This window comes from Sinocyclocheilus rhinocerous, unplaced genomic scaffold, assembly GCF_001515625.1.
Source record: "Sinocyclocheilus rhinocerous isolate Xijiao unplaced genomic scaffold, SAMN03320098_v1.1 scaffold1850, whole genome shotgun sequence".
Taxonomy (NCBI): Eukaryota; Metazoa; Chordata; class Actinopteri; order Cypriniformes; family Cyprinidae; genus Sinocyclocheilus; species Sinocyclocheilus rhinocerous.
Window position 1 is genome coordinate 172,114 of NW_015634540.1, and position 12,333 is coordinate 184,446.

The 12,333-nt window shown below is 37.0% G+C and overlaps 1 protein-coding gene across 2 annotated transcripts; it reads left to right on the plus strand.

Annotated features, from left to right (window-relative positions):
• Positions 1 to 1,409: 1,409 nt before the first annotated feature.
• On the plus strand, positions 1,410 to 5,180 carry LOC107745889 (forkhead box protein F2-like). 2 transcript variants are annotated; one of them, XM_016559920.1, is made up of 2 exons: positions 1,410 to 2,926; positions 4,299 to 5,180. In XM_016559920.1, exons 1-2 carry the CDS (start codon positions 1,942 to 1,944, stop codon positions 4,466 to 4,468), a joined length of 1,155 nt encoding a protein of 384 aa, XP_016415406.1. In that variant the 5' UTR covers positions 1,410 to 1,941; the 3' UTR covers positions 4,469 to 5,180. The 2 variants fall into 2 exon arrangements, with proteins under 2 accessions (XP_016415406.1, XP_016415407.1); XM_016559921.1 differs by having other exon boundaries at positions 4,302 to 5,180.
• Positions 5,181 to 12,333: the final 7,153 nt, after the last annotated feature.

Below are 12,333 nucleotides of genomic sequence, written 5' to 3' on the forward strand. Positions count from 1 at the left end.
AAAAAAAAAAAAAAAAGACCAACTGTTGTGCAGGCCTAATGTTTAAACTGTAAGAGGCCAGTACACAGTAGTACAATCGATTAGTTTACAGAGCAAATAAATATACACACACTAAGAATGGTTTAAAATAGGCCTAATCATTGACGCATGTGATGATAATAAAACAAAATTCGTTAATAATAGAACCGAATACTTTGATTATGCAATCATAAAAAACTATTATTATTATTATTTTGCATGCACGGTTGCGTTGGTTTTAATTAAACATTTAAAATAAAATCAATATTATTTTGGGACTGTGTAACTATATTAATCCTTGTTAATATCTTATAGAACCTGAGTTTTCTTTTGGCCAAATAGACGCGTCTCAATAGATAATTTTCCTAAAAAGCAGACAGTTTCAGAAGCACCAATTATGATATCATATCCACAATACATTGACGAATTAATAAGTTAATTGAGTGAATATAAACATTCGCCTGCGCAAGAGAATAACCCACATACGTTCAAATGTCTATATATTTGTAGGCCTATCCTTTATAGTCACAAATGTAAAATCATTTATTAGACATCACTTGCTCCTGCCAAACTAAAAAGAAAAAAAATCGACCTCAACTTCTACGTGTGAAGTGTCACGTGACGTCAAGGAGAAAGTCATTAGCACCAATCAAACTGACAAGTATGTGATGATAATAAAACAAAATTCGTTAATAATAGAACCGAATACTTTGATTATGCAATCATAAAAAACTATTATTATTATTATTTTGCATGCACGGTTGCGTTGGTTTTAATTAAACATTTAAAATAAAATCAAGTGACTTTGCGCATTTATTGTTTTTTTTTTCACGATAATCACGAATGTTGCGTTGCACTGGAGATTTTTTTCTTTCTTTCTTTTATTTTTTCGTATGGCCAATTAAGCTCACTTTCCACAATTAATTAGTCCCTCTCTCAGTGGGGATGATAGGGGTCTGGGACGGTAAACTGACACTGCGCTGTGTGTGGTATCTGAGCACTGGCGCAGCGGCTGATGGAAAAAGCCTTCTTCCACTCATGTCAAAATCATTTATCCAGAACAGCCCTTTACAAGAACTTGTATACACTTGGAGATGGACTTTTTTCGCCCACCCCCATCATGCGTACTTGACAAGACGCTCAACCAGGTCACTGCCTTACGTGCTCGCATTCTTCTCTCTTAGGCGAAGCGATGAACTCTCGCTTCGCACGTTGTTCGCTCGACGGTCAAACGCGCCGTTACATCGTGCCACACACTAGAAGTGCTTTTCTATTTCAACCTCACGTCCTCCAGTGCCAGAACTCTCACCAAAACACGCCATTAATTACTGGAGCTCTGACAGCCTTCGCCCCTGTGTTTGGCGTGTGGCGCTGTTGATCGAAACGTCGGACTAGGCTTGATAAATGGCGTTATTGCGTGTATTTAGGCTGTCAGAGGGGAGGTGGGGAGTCTCTCTCCTCGGACTCTGCACAGCCTCCTGCCAGACCGATAGCTGGAGGCATGCCAGACATGGAAAAGGGGTGGGTCTCCGCAGTTTGAGGAGAGTTCTTGGAGGAATTTAGCGGGGATCTAGGAGGCAGAGAGAGATTTACGAATTGATAGGTGGTCGCGTTTTGTTTGGCCGCACGTCTTTGCGCCAGAGGACTCTGGAGCGTTGAGTTTCCTTCTCTTAAAGGATTAGTCTTCACGATGGCCACCAAGAGACTAAGGAGGGGTCGCTATCCGGGCGACACACAGCTGGTGGCTTCAACCAGGAGCACAATTGTGGCGCACTGACCTCGGAGAGACACTGGCTTTTAAGAGAGATTTGCTTGGAGTGCGCATAGTTTTCTCCCGTATTTTTAGCCCCGACTCTCATTCTTTGAAGACTGAACCCGTCTTTTTACATCCGTCCAGCTTCCTTTGGGCTACAAGGCTTAGCAATGACGACTGAGAGCTCTCAGCAGCAGCTGGACACTCCGGCTCCCATCAGATCCAGCCCGGCATCCAGTACCATGCACTCGGCGCTTCAGAGCACACAGACAGCGCTGGAGAGCACAGCTGCGACCGGCAGCAAGGGCAAAAAGTCCAACTCGGGCGTGAGGCGCCCCGAAAAGCCGCCTTACTCCTATATCGCCCTCATAGTCATGGCGATACAGAGCTCCCCGACCAAAAGGTTAACGCTGAGTGAAATCTATCAGTTCCTCCAAGCGCGTTTCCCGTTTTTTAGGGGTTCCTACCAAGGCTGGAAAAATTCCGTCAGACACAATTTGTCTCTTAACGAGTGCTTCATCAAACTTCCCAAAGGCCTCGGGCGGCCGGGAAAAGGCCACTATTGGACCATCGACCCCGGGAGCGAGTTCATGTTCGAGGAGGGCTCTTTCCGACGCAGGCCCCGTGGTTTCCGAAGGAAATGTCAGGCTCTCAAACCCATGTACCGCATGATGAACGGCATCGGCTTCGGCGCTTCGATGCTGCCCCAAAACTTCGACTTCCAGTCGCCCTCCGCGTCCCTGGCCTGCCATACCAACGGCTACAACCTGGACATGATGAGCAACCCTGTGCCTGGCGTTCACACGGGTTACGATGGCCTCAGTACAGCAGGCCATCATGTCTCACACATGTCGCCCAGCTCGGGTTCTACATACATGACGGCGTGCCAAGTCGCTTCCAACGGCGAGTACGGCCCAGACAACAGCAACAGTCCGCTGCACTCTCCGCCGGCCATGAGCGGCTCTCTGGAGTGCCATTCGCCGTATGGAGCCGCCTCGGCACATTGGGCTTCATCAGGAGTGTCTCCTTACATTAAACAGCAGCCGCTAGCCTCCAGCAGCCCAAACTCCTCCGGATTACACTCGAGTATGCCGCCTTATTCTCTGGAGCAGGGCTATCTGCATCACAACGGCAGAGAGTCGGCAGACATCTCAGGTATAGGCTATAAAGCCGCTAATGCACACACTCTTTACAGTGTCTCGATTTGATATTTCTGTATAAAGTTTAACAGGTCTAAGAAGGCATTTATAGAATACTTAAATAGGCCATACTCTCTAAAAAATGCTGGGTTGTTTCAATGCAACTTTGAGTCAAGTATGAACTAACTCAACTTTTGGGTTAAAAAAAATTAATGTAAAAATTTAACCCAACAGCTGGGTTAGTCCATATTTTGACCCAAAGTTTTTTGTTAGAGTGTAGTTTCTCATAAATACAAATCAATGTAGCTGCTGTTGTTTTAAAAACATTTTAATGTGATGTCGTTTAAAACGAAAAGCCTGCCTAAATATTACAATTTAAGCACGCAAATCAAGTTTGTATACAAGAGGCAATGTGTTTTTAGCGGACATCATGTGTAACAATTTAGCCTTTTTCGAAGTATTAAAGTAGCACAGATTGTCGAAGCAATTTCATTGATGCTTTTAAAAATACATTTTATTGCAATCATTATGCCTGTACATCGATAACTATTTACAATTAGGGACCACAGTATTTATAGAAAGGGCAGATTCCAGAGTCGTGCGAGTGTACGATCATATCATTTTTTTATTCATTCAAATTGGGACATGTAAGTATTTTTTCTCCCAGAGGCCTACATGTGTTACGTGTGCTAAGGGCGCATTTAGACGTATGCATTAAAGTTTGTGCGTGGCAATTAAGAATTACTCACAGTCTTTGAGTTGATTTTCCTGCAGTGCTGTTTTGGAGACACACTATAATTAGGAAAATAGCAGATGTGTGACGCAAAAGGCCTTTGTGAGCTGTTTGCGATTTTTTTTTTATTTCCATCATTTCATAAGGTTAAGAAAACAGTGCTGTCTTTGCCAGTAGTTGAAAACCCGACATTAGTGCAAACTAAAGAGGATTTTACACGCGTGTTCAGTTTAGGCTGTTTTAACTGAGGTTTCCTATGAGGCCCAGGTGAACAAAAAATAAACACAAAATGACGTTTTAATATAAGAAAACACAAGACATATGCTGTGAATAATTGTTATAATTCTAATAATGCGCTGACACACAACATGGGAGGAAGTCTGATATTGGTTGAACTGAGTTCATTGAAAAACAACACCATTGTTCTTCAAATACTGGCATGGCGTTGAAAGCACTAGAATGCAGTGTCTGAGCTGGTAATACGCATATCTTCTATTAAACCTAAAAACAATATTACTTTTCTTGTAAAAAGCGCTAAGCAAGCTCTGATGCTTCCACTACTAAGAAGACTGTAAAGACAATTAAGCATCCTTTCGATGATGACATTATTCTAGCAATATATTAATAATGGTGTGTGTGTGTGTTTTGTTGCCAGCAGGAATGTCTCGATACCAAACCCACTCATCGCCAGTCTGTGACAGAAAAGACTTTGTGCTGAACTTCAACGGTATTACGTCGTTTCATCCATCCAGCAGTGGATCCTACTATCACCATCAGCTACATCCCCAAGGAGTCTGTCAAGATGTAAAGCCATGCGTTATGTAATTTAAACCATGACAAGCCAAAAAAATAATAAATCCGAACATACGGACAGCACTCGCAAATCACGAGACTGTGTGCGCTTGATGCATGCACGGTTATCTATGAAGAATACATAAAAGCAATGGAAGGTGAAACGAAGTCGTTCATCTCTCCGTATTTACTGAGAGAAACTATGAAGGAATAAATGAATTGATCGGCACTGAGGACTCCACAGGGAGGGAAAGCGTTTGGGCTTTTTTTTTTGTTTTTTGGGAAAGATTATGACATATTTACTTTATCTTGGAAAAACCTCGAAGCGTCTGCAAATGAGGAGACATGTTGCTTAGCAAAGCTGTTTATCCAGTCCATAATCAATAGCCAAGTCTTTTATGTGATTTGACCACATTTCCAATGAGGATAAAAGGGGAAGGTGCTCAATAACCGAGCATGTAAAGTCGTAGTAAAATTAAACCTAGTTAGTTTCGATGCACTCAGCAACACCGCGAAATACTAAATATCTTATTTGTTTAAACCTTATGTGTGTTTCTTTTCGACGGCTCTTCAGTATTTCCACCTCTTATATTTTCAGGGGTGAATGTGTAGGTCTGTGGGTAGCCTAATTCATGTGTAAAAGAAAAAAGGCCTACGAAAACCGTATTAGAATAATAATGATTGCACTTTTGTTAGTTTAACAAGTTGACAAATTACAGTTATGTACAGTACAATAAAACGATGTATTCTCAAAAAAGTGTATTTATTTATTGCTTAAGCATGTTTAAAAGAGTTATTTTGTTTTCCGTAAAACACGACAAAGACTCCATTATTGTATTGTAACTGGTTTGAAGCAAATATAGTTTTATTTAATTGTACAGCCTTCTATAATTAAAATCAGTTTACCGTGCACTTCCCTTAGCAATACACGAAACTCCCCCAAACTTGTTCCGCTTCTCTGGAGAAAAGAATAACAGGTCAGATATTTGAACCAGCAATATTTACTGTATGCATTTAGTCAACTGTCTGTGAAAATGTGTATTTTAGAAATAAGAATAACTCGCTTCTTCACCATCAAATACGCTCTTCACAAGAAAAGAACGCGTGTAAAAATAAACAGGTAGGTAGCATAGGTAAAACAATAAATTCAATCGAGATAATAAACGATTTAAACTGGGTTGCTACGGTAAAGAAAACAACTCTTCACAAGAAAAGAACGCGTGTAAAAATAAACAGGTAGGTAGCATAGGTAAAACAATAAATTCAATAGAGATAATAAACGATTTAAACTGGGTTGCTACGGTAAAGAAAACACAACCCTAACATAGCAAAGAAAGCCACACGTTTGACCAATTTCTGATCAATAATCACAGTGATTTTCTAACTCGTGTCACTCGATCGAAATAGGCGCACTTATAATACGCCGTTTACATGCACGCTGATGCCCTCTAAATCAAGCATGCAATTAATAAATAAAATACACATTTCATTCATACTTCAACACATTTCTCAATGAAATCTCAATTGTCAAAAACCCGTTATATTCCCGACTCCCACGAAATAAGTGACAGTCCAATAAAAGCAGGGGCCACCTCTTAGATTAATTTGAGGGTTATTGGATTTATCAATGAGAAGAATGAATAGAGAAAGTCAACAAGCGTGCCGAGGTTAACTCAGCTTAACCCCTACTGCTCAGCTCAAGGCCTGTGCTTAACCAGCCTACCGAATTTGACAAGTTAAACCCGGTGCAATGTCGCCATCTACCGTTACACCAAACACTGTGCCAAGCACAAGAATGATGCATACTCGTTAGTTTTTGACCTTGGCTTTGTATTGTAAGTATATTTATGTATATATGTGCATATTTTGAAGCTTATTTAAAATGCCTTTGTGTAGATTCTTTTTCCTCAAAGTAATACAAAACTAATACAAAACAGAGCAAATATAATTTAATAATAAATACAATAAAATATAATTAACAAATTAAATATTAATTTAAATGATGCATATGTATATCGCAATAAACTTTCATGCCTAACACTTAAAAAGTGCTCGTGATGTTACTTTCAACTAAAAAAATAATTAATAATTTTATAATATTAGCCTATGTAAAGGTTAAAAAAGTGCACGAATTTAAAGATAAAACATACTAAGTATATTTAATCAGAAGTACACTTGTCAACTCTGCGGTGTTATTAAAAATAATGTTGTCGTTCATTCACACTTAAGTTTACTCAACATGGATACACAGTTTCATGCATTCAAAGAGGAACGATTTTCTTTTCCTGACAACACGTTTTGTTTTAATTTTGTATTATTTTAAGGAAAATAAATTTACACCAAGGCATTTAAATAAGCTAATATATACTGTAGAAACACAACGAATTGCGTTATTCCTTAGCATGCTTTAGTAAAATGATTATGAAATAAAATAGTTGCTTGTCGTTTGTAGTGTGTTATTTAAAATATAACAAAAAAAGTTAACACTTTAGATTACTGAACACATATTCGCTATTAACTAACAATTTCCCCTCAATAAACTAAGTGTAACGCAGTTGTTGCACTTATGTTTAGGTATGAGGTAGGGTTAAGAAATCTAAAATATGGTCATGCAGAATAAGGCATAATAACGCGCTTTATAAGCATTAATAAACAGCCAGTGCTAGTAATATGCATGCTAATAAGCAACTAGTTAATAGTGGATAGTGTTCCCTAATCGAAAGTGTTACCAATTTCAAATAACAGTTTGAATTGCCTCTCCGTATTGTATGCTTTATTGACCGTATAAAAGTAGCTATACATTACCTGATGTTCAACTGTAATGTGCTAAAAAGTATTTCCTAAATATAGTTAGTTACAAAATTGCAATAATTCTTTTGATGGAAATACGCTTCAGTGGCATGCAGTGGGCATGACTAAATAACAGAGCTAATAAAGCGGTCTCGAAAACAAGTGCAGGTAAAGGTTGCACTTAAAATGCGTTCTTTTCTCATTTCCTCACATTTAATGAGACTGACAGGCAATGAGTCTCAGAACAACCCGATTTTGATAAAGAACGTCTCGCCTGCCAACTGTTTCTGCCGAAATATCGCTCTCTTCGGCTCTCTCTCACACCGATTCAATACTGGCAAAATAAAGGATCGAACCGGTAACGGGAAGCTCACCGATAGGCCTATAAAGGGTGAAGCCTAATTCATGGAGTGATTTTAAACCGATTGCATGTGATGCGCATTTACCGTAGAAAGCATATCTGAAATGCACACATTAGAAATTAAAATAAAAGACACTGTTCTGCAGTCGCTTCGTTGTTTCAGTCATAAGTGAAGCTTTACACAACCGATACGTAGGCTTCGGACGTTTCCTATCAAATGTCTTTTAGAAAATGTCATTAAAATGATTATGATTTAGAATGTGTCTTAAAGACGTCTATCAGATGCTTGTACAAAGCAGATGCTTAAAAGCAATTCTTAATAGTCATCTTGCAGACGTAGGCTGAATAAATAAGCTTTGCATTGTTTGTTAGGATAGGACAATATTTAGCTGAGATACAACTATTTGAAAATCTGGAATCTGAGGGTGCAAAAAAATCTAAATATTGAGAAAATCATCTTTAAAGTTGTTAAAATAAAGTCTTTAGCAATGCATATTACTAATCAAAAATTACGTTTTGATATATTTACGGTTGGAAATTTACAAAATATCTTCATGGAACATGATCTTAATATCCTAATGATTTTTGGCATAAAAGAAAAATGGATAATTTTGACCCATACAATGTATTTTTCGCTATTGCTACAAATATAACTGTGCTGCTTATGACTGCTTTTGTGCTCCAGGGACACATATAATGAAATTAGACTAATTTATGGGTACAACCGGGTTAAAGGCATTTTTTTTCTTAAAAAATTAAATGACAATAAAACCCACAGGAACACTTTCCTATACACTGGTTTGTTGCTACACACACGACATGAAACTATCTGATTTAGGAGGTCATCAAATGCAACAACAAAAGCATGACAGTGAGGTGATTTGATGTACAATAACAGTTTTTTTGAGGGGTTCAAGTGAGTTACTAATGAACTGTTATGTTACAGTTTTTCAGCAGCGGCCCGACTGTCCAGCAGCACATGCTTCTTTTACCATCAGGTAGGTTTCCACTATACATAAGTATATAGCGCCCTCTAGCGATAATAACCAGAACTGCTAGAGTTATACTCATCTACTACAGTAGAGGTCGAGTTCTGATTTGCCTGAGCATGGCTTCAGGGAATATATTTATGTGTTCTGGGAACCGAGAAAAGAAATGACCTGTGGAATTTCTGAGGAATATTTTATAGATATTGTGGAATTTTTAGATAATATAAATATGTTAAAATTAAAGTCACTCAAAATTTATTTTATGTTTTAAGATTATGCTATTTTATGATAAGTACAGATTATAATAGTTTTGTTATTTGTCTATTCAGCAACAATTGTAATTCATTCTAATGCAATGCAATAATTATAAAGTTGTCTTCACTATTTGCTGTCTTTTTATTTGGACATTAAGGGTGGGTAAAAATTTACAGGAATAAATACGAGATGGGAGGAAAAATGTATTTCAATACTTTCTCTCGCAATTTTATTGTTGGGAATTTTTTACTGTATATAATTTGCGTGCATCAGGGAGCCGTTATTAATATGTGGGACATTGAAATCGCTTTTGAATGCACGCTCGCTTTTTACTTTCACTTGCGAGATCGTGATCAAAACACAGTGCGTGTGTATGCATGGATCTATCTATCTATCTATCTATCTATCTATCTATCTATCACAGAAGCTGTTGTCGCGTACAGTTGTTATTTATTATTGAAGTGAGAACTGTTTAGTGGAGTCCCGGGTAATGCTCCTTCATAAGGTTTATTTATTTGTTTGTTTTCTTATATATTTATTTTTGTAAAATGGTCTTTTGTGCTATCATCTACGCATGCAAAGTTGGTTGATAACATAAATGCAATAAAGTAACAGCATAGTTAACAATTACTTGTTTACATAGGATCTATAATGTATTTTATATTATTTAGGCACTTATAGGCTATAGTTTGACAGAATGTTCTAATTCAACATGCCATGTCAATCTAACTTAACGTTTTCTTATATTGATATTGCTTATTTCTTACTCCCTAACAGTTCATCAGGCTCTTAATGATTGAATCTATGCCATCTCTTGGAATATCTGAAGGCATAGAACCTATTTTACACATGGCTCTCGATTCTGTCTTGTACTTGCTCTTATGAAAATGTACCATAGTTCTTAACTTTAGCATTTGTTATAATAAGACTAGCCTATTAATCATTACCAGGCCAATAATGACTTTTTAAAATTAATCTATATAGCATTTGTTAAGGAGAAACAACTGCCTGCACATTTAGATCCAATAGCTACAACATGCCTTTGTAATATAAATCTGTAAACATCTATTCCCTTAACAGATTATTTATTATAAATTCTACAAGAAGTTAGACTAAATTTTACACAATAAAAAGTGATAAATTATAGTAAAGGTGGCCATTAGTAGCCTACTTAAGCAATGATTTTAATATGTAGTGCTGGTTCAAGACTGTACAACTACGCCCCTGCTAACCAGCCAAACCTTAACTCTTTGGTTGTTGTTGTCGCGTACAGTTGTTATTTATTATTGAAGTGAGAACTGTTTAGTGGAGTCCCGGGTAATGCTCCTTCATAAGGTTTATTTATTTGTTTGTTTTCTTATATATTTATTTTTGTAAAATGGTCTTTTGTGCTATCATCTACGCATGCAAAGTTGGTTGATAACATAAATGCAATAAAGTAACAGCATAGTTAACAATTACTTGTTTACATAGGATCTATAATGTATTTTATATTATTTAGGCACTTATAGGCTATAGTTTGACAGAATGTTCTAATTCAACATGCCATGTCAATCTAACTTAACGTTTTCTTATATTGATATTGCTTATTTCTTACTCCCTAACAGTTCATCAGGCTCTTAATGATTGAATCTATGCCATCTCTTGGAATATCTGAAGGCATAGAACCTATTTTACACATGGCTCTCGATTCTGTCTTGTACTTGCTCTTATGAAAATGTACCATAGTTCTTAACTTTAGCATTTGTTATAATAAGACTAGCCTATTAATCATTACCAGGCCAATAATGACTTTTTAAAATTAATCTATATAGCATTTGTTAAGGAGAAACAACTGCCTGCACATTTAGATCCAATAGCTACAACATGCCTTTGTAATATAAATCTGTAAACATCTATTCCCTTAACAGATTATTTATTATAAATTCTACAACAAGTTAGACTCAAGACTGTACAACTACGCCCCTGCTAACCAGCCAAACCTTAACTCTTTGGTTGTGCTAGCAGTCCATTTAGCACCAGCTCCCAGTGTCTGTATGAGGCTGACACCTAGTGGACATTTCTATTATCTGGGAACTTACAGACACGCCTGTTTTTCCCATCTCTCAAACACCAGGAAGCATCAGTGTAGAGAACCCGAAACTTGAGTGCTGTTGCCCTGTTGCAACTTTATATCAGCACTCACATGCAGGAACATGTCAGAATCCTGTATTTCAGTGGAGCCGTTCTTGTGTCCGGTGTGTCTGGCTCTACAAGGATCCAGTGACCATCCAGTGTGGACACAGTTGCTGTAAGAGCTGCATTACAGACACTGATGAAATATTGCTGACACTCGTTTCATATGTGTTTATATCAGCACCATATTAAAAGCTTACAGCATTCACACTGCTCACCACAGCAGAAATGAACAGCTGCTGCAAGAAGAGTTTCACTGTTTCCTGAAAATGCACCGTAAACCTTTCTCAACACAATCTTTCATAAAATCGGCTTTGCTCAAGCAACATGAAATAATGGAGTGAACTATTCACCTGTTATTTGACAAAATACAGTAAACGTCTATCAGTCAAAATACAAGTTAAATGCAGTGACAGATGACTTTCTGTTCAGTAAATCTGATTGAATCCAGATGATTTTAGTCATTCCTTTTGTTCATTTATTTTCTGTGCCTTATGCTGATTCATGTACAGTGGTGGTCTGAAGTTGAAGCTTCTGAAGTTTGACAATTTACATTTCCAGAGTGAATCCCACATTTCCTACTGTATATGCGGATGGGTCTAAATATTGGAGTGTGTATGTGGCTGCTCAACAGGCCATTTTATTCAAATTTGTCAAACGAGATGCTCAGAGATTTCAATGTGCATTATGGACTCGGTGTATGATTTATTAACTTTATTTGGTAATATTATTTATAACTGTATCTGTACTGTTTAACAATTTAATTATAGTAGGTTTGCATTACTTAAAAGATCGGTGTTTGAATTTCCGTTTGTTTTTATTAATATTTATCTGCATCTGTTGCATAAATCATTATCTGGTGTCTATATATAGCACATACAGTATATTTGTATAGTTTGCATTTATTAACAAATTAAACAAATCTTTACATTAGTCATAACTATTTATTAATTTGATCTTTATACAGCTCATGCTTACATCTAAAAATATGATGCAAAGATAACTATAAATGCAAAATAGTAAAATATGTTGTGAAAATGTTGATGGAACAAACTAATGTATGTGCAGAATTGAGAAACGGATATTTATGAAGATATAATTGCACTCTGTGTCTCATAAGGCAAATGTATTTCAGTTCTAAAAAGTCAATGTAATACAAACATTTTTGAGAAATAAGTAATTTATACATTATATTATACATATAATCGGTATGGGAAAAGACATTGTGTAACCATGAGTTCAAGTCAACTTTCATTTTGTGAACAGTATTAGTGTATTTTCTTCATTCACCGGACCCAAACATACGTAAGTTTCAAATTCCACTGGCT

Excerpts from the sequence above, each read along its gene's own strand:
- LOC107745889 (XM_016559920.1), top strand. The coding sequence starts at position 1,942 with ATGACGACTGAGAGCTCTCAGCAGCAGCTGGACACTCCGGCTCCCATC. Across the intron at positions 2,927-4,298 it reads AGAGTCGGCAGACATCTCAG|CAGGAATGTCTCGATACCAA; the intron begins GTATAGGCTATA and ends TTTTGTTGCCAG.